Here is a 15,570-nt window from a genome sequence, read left to right on the forward strand (position 1 = left end):
TGGGGTAATATTTAAATGGAGCTCCCCAGTGATTGCAGTGAGGAAGTTTCCCTGGGGCGAGTGAATCAGAAGGAGCCTGCCAAGAGCGTGGCGTGATTCACACACAGAAAAAATCTTTTGTTTTAGAGGCTCAATATTCAGTGAGAATTCCCACCAACACCGTAGGCAGGATTCACAGTTTTTCTCACTGGAACCGACACTACCATTTTTTTTTAAGGTAAGAGTCCACCCATTATTTGTGATGATGTAGAAAACCTTACCATAGGGAGATGTTTTGTGTTACAGTTTGCCCTAGTCTGCCCCCTTTAAAAAGGTGACATGGCAAAACATTTTTTCAACTGTAAGATGTCTACCTTATTTGAAGTACAAGTTAAAGAAAAATGATTGCCTATCTAATTAGTGCATTTAGATATGAATAAAAAGTGCCTCGCATTTTTACAGTGTTTTCATGGACTCAGAACAATACAGTACTTTTGAAGTGTGGCCACAGTTGCAATATAGGAAGCGTGGCATTCAATTTATGCACAGCAAACGCTCACAAACAGCAATATCATAATAAGCAGTTAATTTGTTATTAGTGATGTTGGTTAACGGATAATATTGGCTTGGACAGTCAACTGCTCTTCTTCTAAATAGTGCCATGGGATACCCGAGAGGACAGAGGGGTAAAATTTGGCTAAACAACTTAAATATTAGTTAGATAATTTACTGTTAGGCAGCATTGGTTTGCACTCATCTTGAAATATTCCAATTTACAAAGGCAGAATCCAGAAGAGTCTCTCACCGTTAAAAGTGAATTGAACAAATGCATCAATTCAATAAAAACATTTGCAATATTTTGCACTCATACAACTGTACACATTTTCAGTTTCAACAAAAGGAATAAAGCTTAATAAAGTGGTAGTTTGCAATGTTGCAATTATATGCATATTGGGAACAGACAGCGCTACCCGTGTTCTTAAAAGTTCGAATAACTTGTTTGTAGTGGGCAAAAATAAACTTCAAGATAAAGAACAATTAGTCTCTCACTCCTGCCAATAAACACTGTTACTTTAAAACTTCCGAAACAGAACCAGCCCTTTGATGGGATTTATTTATTCCAGAAACCCTGAATGCAGAATTACTGCCAGTGCAAGTGAGCAACAATTTAATTAGCAGCAAATTAACCGTGTTCCACCAGCCTACCTTTTCCTTCAAATCGCTTTAACAGGACTAATTTTAAATCAGGCACCCGATTCTCAGTGCAGCAAGCTGGAACTCAAATTAGAATTAAAAATAAAACTACTTTATAAACCAGGGTTGCGCTCATTTAAAAAAAAATGAAATGAGTGTGGTCCATTTTGTCAAGGAGAACCGATGAAAGAAATTCCAATTTCAAATCCTCACGAAGTAGAGAGAATGCCAGCAGTGCCTATTTTTTCAGCCAGGCTGTGTGTTTTCAAATTTCCTCAACCTGTTTTCCTTCAAACGATCCTGAACGTTGAGCTAATTTCGGCCTCAACCACTGATGGGAAGTAAATTCCACTGCCAAAACTCTACGTGAAGTAGTTTCGCCTCTCTCCATACATTTGTGTTAATTCTGGTATCTGCAGCCCTTCGGGTCATTGACCCTTCACACACTGGAAGGTCAGTTTCTATCCACCTAGTCCTATTCTTTTATTACGGGGTAGGGTAGAGTTGTGGTGCTCTTTCCAAGGGCTGGTGTAGACTCAATGGACCGAATAGCCTCCTTCTGCACTGTAAATTCTATGATTAAATACAACTATATAGCCCCATAATCTGCACTGACAAAAAAAAAAGATGTTTTCAACATATCCTTTTCAATACACACATTCCCTCAATCCAGGCAGAAGTAGTTTAGAATGTGAAACCATCTTTAATGACAACTATTACCTCGATGTTTGAAAGGTACAAACTGACAAACTGTCACTGTGAAGGTTTGGGGCAGGAACATTACAAACACAAGTCGTACCTGTTGTTTGGATGTTGTTGGGGCATCACCATTGGAAGACGCTCCTGAAACCAAAACACCATCATCTATGCAGCCTATAGATTTAAGCCCTTGCTTGAGGATGTCTCTCAGTCTCTGGTACTGCGGTCTGTCTTTGTAACCCAGAGATAACACATCTTCGAAATATTTTGACAACTCAGCTGTATTAAAGAAATAAAACATTTAATTCATCAACTGTTCTACCTCCAGTCTTCATACACTGTCCACTAGGGTCAAATCTGTCCTCAAGCCAACGTAATTAACTTTCTACAACTTTACTTTTGTTTAGCACAGATTGACAGATCAAATCATTTTTTCTCCAGTGTAGACCACTCCAACAGAAACTATTTCACATTATGTCAATGCAAAAATACCATCTGTGGAGCAATTGCAATGCCATCAAGTACATCACAGCAAACAGGAGGCAATCATTTAAGGACAAGGAAGGGCCAGAATTTAAACACTCAAAAAGCTTTATCGGGAAATGTAGCAATCTGGAGTAGTACTGAGGCATACAAATCATGATTCAGAAAGGTCCCAAACTTGGCCGAGGTCAAGTTCTTAGATTGTAAGCAGGGTTATTTCAATTGGTTTCCGTGCCCCAAGTCAAAATTCCACCAAGACAAACCCATGATGCCCAACTTTATTCCACCTGCCTAAATACTGTACTGTGAAATGGTGACATTTTGGATGTTTCCCCGCCCTCCTGTGCAGGTAAATGCTCGATATTGCTGAAAAAAAATTCAGCGGCATGGTAACACATCAAGTTCGGAAAGTTACTGCCAAGAAAATTAATTGCAGAAAACTATATGCAGTGCACAAAGTAGCTCCAACAAGCATTGCTAATTCAAATCTTGCCCAAGTTTAATGAGGTACAACTGGATTGGTAGGACTTAGAATACACTGTAGTGCTTAGAACTTAGAATACACGGTGATGTACTTATTAAACTAAGGCAGTCACCAACTCCCTCCCTAAAACCTACCCAATCCCTTATCTGGTGCCTGAACCAAGAACCAACTAGGTAATTCTAATCAGCAATTTAGAATTTCCCACCTGGTCTGTTTTTGTGAGGAAAGCATTTACCCATCAGACTTGGAATGTCTCCTCCATACCTAGTAAAGAAAACAAAAATAGGTTTAGTAAAGATTTAAGCTTATTTTCATACTAGATTTTTCTACACAGTGAAAACATTGTGTTCAAAGTCCCAATTCAAGAATTAAATTGAATTACAGATCATCACTTACATCCCCAATAAACAAATTTGTCAGGCTGGACTTAGGGCATATCCTTCAGCAATCGAGCTTTACAAGATGACGAAGAAGCAATAGCATCAGTTCAATTATTTATCAGTCATTGCTACCGATCAAAAAGCTATGCCACATCATGGTAGTCTTCACATGCAAAGCATAGGGGTGGGACTAGTCACTCATTACAATAAAGTTTGAATTCCATTGAATTTGAACTCCGGGTTCAACCCATTTGCCAACCAGTTCGAGGGGCATCACTTTACTGAAAATCAGATGGACCACAGCCTTTATAACAAAGCAAACTGCCCAAGGAGTTACAGAACAACCTGAGGAGAAAGGAAAAAACAGACGAGGGGCAAGTACCCAAACGTGTTACCAAGTGGATTTCGATGGTAGGGAGGTGCATAGAAAGATGAACAACAGGAGTGGTTTGGATGCTCCTTAGCCACAGCAGTCCAAGATGAAGAACTCTTTTCACTCATTCATCCAACCTCTTTCTCTATTTCAAAGATTTCCCCAATTTTCATTTCAATGACATGTTTTGTACCTCAGCCACTTCACATGCTTCAAACACTGAGTAAATAAATACCGTAACTCGCTCTTCACTCTCCATCTCATTACTGTAGTTTTCCCATCCCTGCCGTCACCCTGCTAAATCTATAATGAATTGCATTAATGTTACTTCTAAAAAAGGTACCCAAAAAATCTGTTGGAGGACTAATATCTTGAATTAATTCATCATTATTTCTTGACTCTCTTAAGGTCATCAGCCTTGAACAGAAAAGAAGGACAGCACGGTAGCACACGTGGCTAGCACTGTGGCTTCACAGCGCCAGGGTCACAGGTTCGATTCCCCGCTGGGTCACTGTCTATGCGGAGTCTGCACGTTCTCCCCTTGTCTGCGTGGGTTTCCTCCGGGTGTTCCGGTTTCCTCCCACAGTCCAAAGACGTGCAAGGTTAGGTGGATTGGCCATGCTAAATTGCCCTTCGTGTCCAAAAAGGTTAGGAGGGGTTAATGGGTTATGGGGATAGGGTGGAAGTGAGGGCTTAAGTGGGTCGGTGCAGACTCGATGGGCCAACGGCCTCCTTCTCCACTGTATGTTCTATGTAAGGAGCAGGTCCATCAGTATTGGAAAGAAAAAGACAAGCTGGTTGAGGGACTGGTTTAGCACAGGGCTAAATAGTTGGCTTTTAAAGCAGACCAAGGCAGGCCAGCAGCACGGTACAATTTCCGTTCCAGCCTCTCCAAACAAGCGCCGGAATGTGGCGACTACGGGCTTTTCACAGTAACTTCATTTGAAACCTACTTGTGACAATAAGTGATTTTCATTTCATTCACAAGCTTCCTTTGTACTCTATAATTAAGTTCAACGTGGCATAAATCCAGATTCTTACTTGAGTTTTTCATCTCTAACATAGTTGGCATCTTTCAGATTATCCTCCCAGGGAAGTCTTCCACAGAGCCACTGCAACATACAATATCCCAAGATTTCCAAGTCACCACGTCTGGAAGCAGCTGAAGGTGGGATATATCATCAATAACATAAAAGTATGTTTAAGGTAAAACCTTTTTCAATTAATATGAACAAAATTAACATCCTTTCAGAGAACAACAAGGCTGCCAAATGTTCTCATTTTGCAGCTCACTTGAAACAGTATTAGCATTTAAATACAAAAAGCCAACAGTTCAGTTAGTTTACATTAGAAGTTAATTGCGGAGGAACAGGTAATAATACTAATAATAATCTTTAGTGTCACAAGTAGGCTTACATTAACACTGGAATGAAGTTACTGTGAAAATCCCCTAGTCGCCACACTCCGGTGCCTGTTCGGGTTCACTGAGATAGAATTCAGAATGTCCAATTCACCCAACAGCATGTCTTTCGGGACCACAGTCGTTAGCACTGTTGCTTCACAGCGGCAGGGTCCCAGGTTGGACTCCCGGCTTGGGTCACTGTCTGTGCGGAGTCTGCACGTTTTCCCTGTGCCTGCGTGGGTTTCCTCCGGGTGCTCCGGTTTCTTCCCACAAGTTCTGAAAGACATGCTGTTTGGTAATTTGGGCATTCTGAATTCTCCCTCCATGTACCCGAATAGGTGCCGGAATGTGGTGACTAGGGGCTTTTCACAGTAACTTCATTGCAGTGTTACTGTAAGTCTACTTGTGACAATAAAGAATATATAAAGATTATCATATTATATACTACGGTGCCTGTTCGCGTATATTGAGGGAGAATTCAGAATGTCTAATTCACCTAACAAGCGCTTCTTTTGGGACTTGTGGAAAGAAACCGGAGCACCCAGAGGAAACCCTCGCAGGCACGGGGAGAATGTGCAGACGCCGCAGAGAGTGACCCAAGCCGGGAATCAAACCCGCATCCCTGGCGCTGTGAAACAACAATGTTAACCATTGTGCTATGGAGGAAAACTTACTGCGGTGCAGTTGAATAATTGGTGCTGTAATTGCCATGGAAAGTCACAAATGTAAGCTTTGCTGTCATGAGATGCTAATTGCAGGTTGGATATTGTTGGGTTGGGTCAGGGAGTGGCGAGAGCTTAATTCTTATAGATCTTATGATTTAGAGAAGAAAGGTGCTGGATATGATGTAAAGTTTTGTTAAAATTATAGGCGAAGTATAATCTTTAGCAACATAGTACAATGCTGTAAGCATACTTAATCCAAAAGTATAAAAATACATACTAAAAATCAATAACTAATCATATTGTATAGTTCATACCAGGAATTTGTCAGTTCATTCACAGTACATAGACCTTTTAGTGAAACCCACCAGGACCTCATACAAAAGCTGCTTTTGACTTTGCCGTAGTGCCATCAGATGCAACAACACAAAAAGAGTTTTCTAAAGTACGGTGTCAGTGGAGAACTGGGTTTCTGCAGAGTCTCCCAGGAGCTGCTATTAAATGGGTGGAGTCTGTTTCAGCATGTCTGCACAGACTGACCTTGGTGGGGGAAAGTTTTCAATAGCTGGTTGACTGCTTTTACAGTCATCATAAAGTTATCATATGTTTGTGTGTAGAGGCTACCAATTCACTGGCTTTGCAATCCGGAGCTGTCCCAGATAGCTCCAACTACACTCAGAATTCAGGACAGTGACATTTAACTGTTCTCCTGGGAATCCAGACTATGAAAAAAATAATACTAAGTTGGTCCTATATGGATAGAGGTTCTGAAATGCTGGTTTTCCCATCTCATTGAATTACTGGATTAATATAAAAATTGTTTCAAACAAAGCGGCACATTTTATGAGAAATACTTGTCGGGTTTAAATTACTGATTCCATAATCAGAATAACAGAGATGAGCGCACTGCAGCTGCTCACAAACAACTAATTACTAACTGCTTACTAATTTTCAAAAAGCAATTTGGACCATCTTTTAAAAACAGACACGTCCTTGTAAATTAAAAGCATTAAAAACCTTGCTCGACATCTAGCAGACAACAAGGGCAATGCCTCCTGCAGCAGGGTTACAACTTGCACATTATCTGAAAATATAGCTTCACAAAGTGCAGGGTTCCCATGGAGCTCACAGACTTGCTTATTAAGGGCATTCACATGTATAACTATGGAAGAGTGCAGAAATGTACAACAGCTAGCGATATCCATTCTGCAGTTTACTCGAGTGACTATTTGATCCTGCACTAAAATTAATATCCAAGTACCATTTTGGCACCTTGGGTAAAAAATTCTCAGTCCAAGTTAATTAGCTGGTAGGAGGTCAACCACTTTGAGAGTTGTCTCCTGGTTGCTATGAAACCAATCTAACAGAAAGCTCAAAAGAAAGGAATGGGGTTCTTTAAAGTTGTATCACTGCTCAGTTCTTTATTGAGGCCTATTTTAGAAATAATCTGAATGACTGAAATCAATTTCATCCCCATCATTTTTCTTCTAAAAAGTGATTTGAATTTCCATTATAGTCGTCCACAGTGTTTCTTAATCAGCCTCGATACTTAAGAGGCCATTGGTCAATTTGAAAATATGAAATTGTTCTTTAAATTAATCAGTAGATCACCGAATGGAAATACAGCAGGTGCAGCTCTGTGGGAGAATGCACTGACACTTTCAAAATGAACCAAAAGAAAAGGGAATATGGTTTGAACAGATGAGTTCATAAAAAGAAAAATAGCACTTTGTTCAAAATATAGTTAGGATTTGGAATATATTCAAAATATTTTACAAAGCACAAAAGCATGAAAAGAATGCTTCATTATCCGCACAGTTAAGGTGACCAAAAGACATTTTCCAGTCATTAAAGACATGGGTAATTTGTGTCTGCTCAGTATAAAATAAAGGTTATAGTTTAATGTGATAAAGTGTTTAGTTAACTTTCTCACTAATGACTAGAATCAAACCTTGCATGATAATGTTAAAGACTGCTACCAAGCTATAGCAATAGGCCAATTATTAATAAGCAGAATGTCATGTGAATGAGATTATCCAGAGATAAATGACAAGTTAGTTAAGGGTCACTCAGGCTCTGGTGGAAGGTCATTCTAACAGCTGACTATATTCATTAAAGTGCCATTTACTCTCTCTCTGTGCAATTCACACTGCACATTACAAATTATTCAACTAGTCGACTCAAGATAAATGCACACCTGATCCAAGCAATCAATTTTAATATTTCCTATGCAGTCCTAGTCCATGCACAACTCTACAACAAATACTGCAGGTTCAAATAAAACATTATCAATTTGTTATATTTAGAAATTCCAATATGGTATTGACAATTCATCCAATTTCACAAATTAACTGCAGGTTTAGTTAATTTTCCCCATGTGGTAACTGCTCTAAAAATTGCACTGAAAATTAAAATTACAACAGTGTGCTGCAGTAAATTGATAAAAATACATTTGGCTCAAGGATAGTTTCTCGAAATCAGAATTGAAGAATAGTGAATTTGAATAGAACTGATAGCAAGGACAGATAAATATAAAGCAAACCAACCAAATATATTAGCCACACCACCTTGCAGGGATCTGAAGCTGGTGTATAACAAGCAATGCGGACATTAAAAATCATATCTTGCCCAGGGCAAACAGCCATAATTCCAGTCCTGTCCAGGCCAGAACAAGCCAAAATCAGAGAACACATGGCAGCCAATTTTAGGATTAACAGGATGTTACAGTTGGGACTTTTTCCTAACACTTCTTCTCATGTTCACAGCTAGACTCCGTTCCAAAAGCAGCCAGCGTCCCTTATGAACCCAAAGAAATTTGCCAATATAAATGAAAAAATAATTCAGCAAGATGAGACAAGACAAAAAAAAAGTATCTAGTTTGTTCATCTAAATAAAGGGTCACCCTACTTTCTGATCTGGCTTTGCAACAAATTATTCATCAAAATGTCAAATAAATTGGATACAAACCTCAGCAGCTTGCCAAACGCTTTTAAGGTTGTTATGGAATGCAACACTTTGCGTATTCAGATTTGATCCCTTAATTTTTGATTTAAAAACAAAGACCAGATCAATTATGATGAAACTGGCTTGAGGCTACCTTTTCCAACCTAGCCTTGTAACAATGCAACTGGGATTCACAACCATGGAGAGCAGTACCTTGTAAATGCAAATCTTTAAACTATATACTGTGCAGAAGAGAAAGGGGAGATACAAGAAAATGATAGCCTAATTTGCATGATAGCAAAAATAAGAATGTAACATTTCTATCCATCTACAAACATCAGAAATATATTCTAATCGTTCAGTTTCTTCCTCCTTTTCACATTGTGTAAAGAGGGCGGACGGAGAGAGTGGCGAAGGGTACGAGTTTGGGGGGGTGGGGGAGTGAAGAGCGCGCCAAGGGGCACAAGAAGCGTGGAGATGGGGAAAAGAGCGCACCGAGGGGAACAGAGGGGGTGGGGTGGGGGAAGAGAGAAGAGCGCACCGAGGGGTGGGGGGAGAAAAGAGAGCGAGGAGTGCACGAGGGTGGAGGGGGAGAGAAGAGAAGAGCATGCCGAGAGGGAGGGGGGAGCGCGCCGAGGGGCACGAAGCAGGATAATAGTGGTGACCAAGGCTGGGACCTAAATATTGAAGGGAATTCAACATTTATATTTGGCATACCAAAAAGATATGAAGCTAGGAAAAGGTGATGGGGTAATTTTGTTAATTATGGATGTCATTGGTAGTTGACAGATGACCTTGGCTCAAAAGAGCAAGATGTAGAATCAGTTTAGGTATGGATAGCAATCAGTAAGAATAGGGGGCTACTTGTGAGAGCAGTTATATGTCCCCTAAGAGTAGTTACACAGTAGGACAGAGTAAACAAAAATAAATAAATGGAGTGTGTAAAGAACCTCAGTTCTTCTCACTCACTAAACCTTTCATTCCTCAACATTTCTGGTATCTGCTTTACCACAATAATCACAGGTGACTTAAATCTTTGTTACTTACAACACCGGAGACCATTCGGCCCATCCTGTCCGCACTGGCTCCCATAAGTGCTACCCATCCAATCCCATTTCCCAGCCCTATTTCCATAGCCCTCTCAATTAATCCATTCCAAATATGTATCCATCTCTTTTTTGAAACCTCCTGTAGAATCCACCTCCACCCCTCTCCCAGGCTATGCATTCCAAATCCAACAACTCAGTAAAGGAGGTTTCTCCGCATCTTACTCCTAGCTGGCTTGCTGACCACCTTGTAATTGTGACCACTAGTCACTGACATACCAACTAGTGGAAACAGAATATCCTTCTTTACCCTGTCAAAATTGTTCAGAATTTTGAACACCTCAATAAGGTCACCTCTTAATCTTCTCTGCTCCAAGGATAACAAGTCCAATTTTTCTAATCTTTCCTTGTATTTAAAATTCTTCATTCCTGGTATCATTCTGGTAAATCTCCTCTGCACACTCTCTAGGGCTTCAACATCCTTCCTTAAATAAGGTGCCCAGAACTGAACACAATACTCCAAATGTGGTCTGACCAATGATTTGTAGAGGTGTAGCATCACTCCCTTGCTTTTATACTCCATGTCCCTATTTAGAATTCTACAAAAGATAAAGGGATTGATTAAGGCGCAAGTACAGTATGAAAGGAAGCTTGCAGGTAACATAAAGACTGACACTAAGAGTTTCTATAGATATGTGAAGAGAAAGAGATTGGTAAAGAGAAATGCAGGCCCCCTACAGACAGAAACAGGGGAATGCATAATAAGGGACAAAGAAATGACTGAGCAATTGAATACATACTTTAGTTCTGTCTTCACAAAAGAGGACACAAGTTGAAGAATGAAAGGTTTAGTGAGGGAGAAGAACTGAGGGAGATCAACATTAGTAGAGGAATGGTGCTGGGAAAATTGATGGGATTGAAGGCGGATCAATCCCCAGGGCCTGAGAATCTGCATCCCAGAGTGCTTAAGGAGGTGGCTCTGGAAATAGTGGATGCATTGGTGGTCATCTTCCAGGATTCTATAGACTCTGGAACAGTCTCTGCAGATTGGAGGGTAGCTCATGTCACTCCAATATTCAAACAGGCAGGTAGAGAGAAAGCAGGGAATTATTGACCAGTAAGCCTAACATCGGTAATGGAGAAAATTCTTGAATCCATTATCAAGGACTTTATAGCGGAACATTTAGAAAGTAGTGGCAGGATCAGTCAGTCAGCGTGGATTTATGAAGGGGAAATCATGTTTGACAAATCTGTTGGAATTCTTTGAAGATGTAACCAGTACTGCTGACATGGGGGAGCCAGTCGATGTGGTAGATTTGGACTTTCAGAAGGCGTTTGACAAAGTCCCACATAAGAGATTATTGTGCAAAATTAAAGCACAGGCGATTGGGGCTGGTTTAGCACACTAGGCTAAATCGCTGGCTTTTAAGGCAGACCAAGGCAGGCCAGCAGCACGGTTCAATTCCCGTACCAGCCTCCCCGAACAGGCGCTGGAATGTGGCGACTAGGGGCTTTTCACAGTAACTTCATTGAAGCCTACTCGTGACAATAAGCGATTTTCATTTCATTTAATTTTCATTTCATTTGGGGAAGTGTATTGAGGTGGATAGAAAACTGATTGGCAGAGAGGAAACAATGAATAGGAATTAATGGGTCCTTTTCAAATTGGCAGGCAGTAACTAATGGGGTACCACGGGGATCGGTGCTGGGACCCCAGCTATTCACAATATATATTAATGATTTGGATGAGGGAACAAAATGTAACATCTCAAATTTTGCAGATGATACCAATGTTGGGTGGGAGGATGAACTGTGACGAGGATGCAAGGATCCTACAGCATGATCTGGACAGGATTGGGTGAGTGGGCAAGCCAATGGCAGATGCAGTACAATTTGGATAAGTGTGCGGTTATTCACTTTGGTAGCTAAAATAGGAAGACAGATTACTACCTGAATGGTTGTAAATTGGGAGAGGAGTGCAGCGGGACAACCTGGATGTCTTTGTGCACCAGTCGCTGAAGGTAAGCATGCATGCAGGTGCAGCAGGCGGTAAAGGCGGCTAATAGTATGTTGGCCTTCATTGCGACGGGTTTAGAGTACAGAAGCAGGGATGTGTTGCTGCAATTACACAGGGCCTTGGTGAGGCCACATCTGCAGTATTGTCTCCTTCTCTGAGGAAGGGTGTTCTTGCTCTCAAGGGAGTGCAGCAAAGGTTTACCAGACTGATTGCAGGGATGGCGGGATTGTCATATGAGGAGAGATTGACTAGGTTGGGATTGTTCTCACTGGAGTTCAGGAAAATGAGGGAGACTCTCACAGAGACTTATAAAAGTCTAAAAGGACAAGACAGAGCAGATGCATGGAAGATGTTACCAATGATGGGTGTGTCCAGAACCAGGGGTCACAGTCTGAGGATTCAGGGTAAGCCATTTCGGACAGTTATAAGGAGACATTTCTTCATCCAAAGAGTGGTGAGCCTGTGGAATTCATTACCACAGGAAGTAGTTGATGCTAAAACATTGAATATATTCAAGAGGCGGCTAGATATAGTACTTGGGGAGAATGGGATCAAAGGCTATGGGAGAAAGCAGGATTAGGCTATTGAGTTGAATGATCAGCCATGATCGTGATGAATGGCGGAGCAGGCTCGAAGGGCCAAAAGGCCTCCTCCTGCTCCTATCTTCTATGTATGTATCTATGAAAACTCTTTGAGAAGGATGTATCATCCATGGTTGAAAAAGGTAGTTAAGGGCAGTATCAAATTAAAAGAAACACTGTCGAAGTCTACAAAGATTAGCTATTGGATTGGTCAAATCACAAGAACTCACAATGAATGACTAAAATATTGAAGGCGGAGAAAGAGAGCACGAGGGAAAACAAGCTAATAATATAAAAGCAGATGTAGTTTACAAGTATTTAAACAATAATAATCTTTATTAGTGTCACAAGTAGGCTTACATTAACAATGCAATGAAGCTATTGTGAAAATCCCCTCATCGGCACACTATGGCACCTGTTTTGCTACACAGAGGGAGAATTCAGAATGTCTAATTAACCAAACAAGCACGTCTTTCAGGACTTGTGGGAGGAAACCAGAGCACCCAGGAGGAAATTCACAGATACGGAGAACATTCAAATTGCAGAGTGACGACCCAAGTCTGGAATTGAACACGGGTCCCTGGCACTGTTAAGCAGCAGTGCGAACCACTGGGCCACCCTAATAGGAGAACAGTAACTAAAGATAGCGTTGGAGGGCAGCACAGTGGCACAGTAGATGGCACTGCTGCCTCACGGCACCAAGGTCCCAGGTTCGATCGCGGCTCTGGGTCACTGTCCATGTGGAGTTTGCACATTCTTTCCATGTTGCGTGGGTTTCGCCCCCACAACCTAATGATGCGCAGGGTAGGTGGGTTCGCCATACTAAATTGCCCCTTAATTGGAAAAAATGAATTGGGTACCCTAAATTTATTCATTTATAAAAAAAGATAGCGTAGGTCCTCCAGAGAGAATCTGGGGAATTCATAATGGAAAACCAGGAATTGGTAGAGGTGTTTTGAGTCAGTGTTCACAGTCGAAGACTTCGAAAATTTCTCGAAGGTACGAATGGGAGACGGACTTAAAACAAACACAAGATGGTCTGAATCCTAGGGGTGAGGAGATTGGTTATAATTTCCAAAATTCCTTAGATTCTGGAATTTTCCATTGGATTGGAAAAGAGCTTATCTAACACCATAAGACATAGGAGCAGAATTAGGCCACGCAGCCCATCGAGTCTGCTCTGCCATTCAATCATGGCTGATATTTTTCTCATCCCCATTCCTGCCTTCTCCCAATAACCCCTGATCCCCTTACTAATTAAGAACCTATCTAGCTCTGTCTTAAAGACACTCAGTGGATTGGCCTCAACAGCCTTCTGCGGCAAAGAGTTCCACAGATTCACTACCCTCTGGCTGAAGAAATTTCTCCTCATCTCTGTTTTAAAGGATCGTCCCTTCAGTCTGAGATGGTGTCCTCTGGAAAACACCTTTAGAAACGAGGCAGACCAAAAGCAGGAAGTTACAGGCCAGTTAGCAATTAGCCTGACATAACATAAGAACATAAGAACTAGGAGCAGGAGTAGGCCATCTGGTCCCTCGAGCCTGCTCCGCCATTCAATGAGATCATGGCTGATTTTTTGTGGACTCAGCTCCGCTTTCCGGCCCGAACATCATAACCCTTAATCCCTTTATTCTTCAAAAAAACTCTCTCTCTTTACCTTAAAAACATGTAATGAAGGAGCCTCAACTGCTTCACTGGGCAAGGAATTCCATAGATTCACAACTCCTTGGGTGAAGAAATTTCTCCTAAAATCAGTCCTAAATCTACTTCTCCTTATTTTGAGGCCATGCCCCCTAGTTCTGCTTTCACCCACCAGTGGAAACAACCTGCCCGCAACTATCCTATCTATTCCCTTCATAATTTTATATGTTTCTATAAGATCCCCCGCATCCTTCTAAATTCCAATGAGTACAGTCCCAGTCTACTCAACCTCTCCTCGTAATCCAACCCTTTCAGCTCTGGGATTAACCTAGTGAATCACCTCTGCACACCCTCCAGCGCCAGTACGTCCTTTCTCAGGTAAGGACACCAAAACTGAATACAATACTCCAGATGTGGCCTCACTAACACCTTATACAATTGCAGCATAACCTCCCTAGTCTTAAACTCCGTCCCTCCAGCAATGAAGGACAAAACTCCATTTGCCTTCTTAATCACCTATTGCACCTGTAAACCAACTTTGTGAGACTCATGCACTAGCATGCCTCTGTCATAAGAAATTTGCTAGAAGCCATTATTATGGAGATCACAGCAGGATACTTAGAAACTCATAATTTGATCAGACAGAGTCAACCTGGGTTTGTGAAAGGGAAAGCATATTTAACTAATTTAGTTTTTTTGAGATAGTAACATGCAAGGTAGATAAGGAGAAGCTGTAGATGTCGTGTACTTGGATTTCTGAAGACATTTGATAAGGTGTCATGCAAAAGGTTATAGAACATAGAACACTACAGCGCAGTACGGGTCCTTCGGCCCTCGATGTTGCGCCGACCTGTGAAACCATCTGAAGCCTATCTGACCTACACTATTCCATTTTCATCCATATGTCTATCCAGTGACCACTTAAATGCCCTTAAAGTTGGCGAGTCTACTACTGTTGCAGGCAGGGCGTTCCACACCCCTACTACTCTGAGTAAAGAAACTGCCTCTGACATCTGTCCTATATCTATCACCCCTCAATTTAAAGCTATGTCCCCTCGTGTTGGTCATCACCATCCGAGGAAAAAGACTCTCGCTGTCCACCCTATCTAACCCTCTGACTATCTTATATGTCTCTATTAAGTCACCTCTCAGCCTTCTCCTCTCTAACGAAAACAACCTCAAGTCCCTGAGCCTTTCCTCGTAAGACCTTCCCTCCATACCAGGCAACATCCTAGTAAATCTCCTCTGAACCCTTTCCAAAGCTTCCACATCCTTCCTATAATGTGGTGACCAGAACTGCACGCAGTACTCCAGGTGCGGCCGCACCAGAGTTATGTACAGCTGCAGCATGACCTTGTGGCTCCAAAACTCAATCCCCCTGCTGATAAAGGCTAGCACACCATATGCCTTCTTAACAGCCCTATTAACCTGGGTGGCAACTTTCAGGGATTTATGTACCTGGATGCCGAGATCTCTCTGTTCATCTACACTACCAAGAATCTTGCCATTAGCCCAGTACTCTGCATTCCTGTTACTCCTTCCAAAGTGAACCACCTCACACTTTTCCGCATTAAACTCCATCTGCCACCTCTCAGCCCAGCTCTGCAGCTTATCTATGTCCCTCTGTATCCTATAACATCCTTCAGCACTATCCACAACTCTACCAACCTTCGTGTCGTCTGCAAA

The 15,570-nt window shown here is 41.5% G+C and overlaps 1 protein-coding gene across 4 annotated transcripts in view; it reads right to left on the bottom strand.

Annotated features, from left to right (window-relative positions):
• The window catches only part of vrk1 (VRK serine/threonine kinase 1), a 93,288-nt gene that overhangs the window by 27,059 nt on the left and 50,659 nt on the right, over window positions 1–15,570 (bottom strand). For all 4 annotated transcript variants that reach the window (XM_038774693.1, XM_038774686.1, XM_038774684.1 and 1 more), the window contains 3 exons: window positions 4,634–4,754; window positions 3,045–3,103; window positions 1,973–2,151 (listed from right to left, as the gene is read on the bottom strand). In XM_038774693.1, the coding sequence (XP_038630621.1) occupies window positions 1,973–2,151; window positions 3,045–3,103; window positions 4,634–4,754 (359 nt within the window). The remainder of the gene's footprint in view (window positions 1–1,972; window positions 2,152–3,044; window positions 3,104–4,633; window positions 4,755–15,570) is intronic.

Source organism: Scyliorhinus canicula, chromosome 2, assembly GCF_902713615.1.
Source record: "Scyliorhinus canicula chromosome 2, sScyCan1.1, whole genome shotgun sequence".
NCBI classification, from domain to species: domain Eukaryota; kingdom Metazoa; phylum Chordata; class Chondrichthyes; order Carcharhiniformes; family Scyliorhinidae; genus Scyliorhinus; species Scyliorhinus canicula.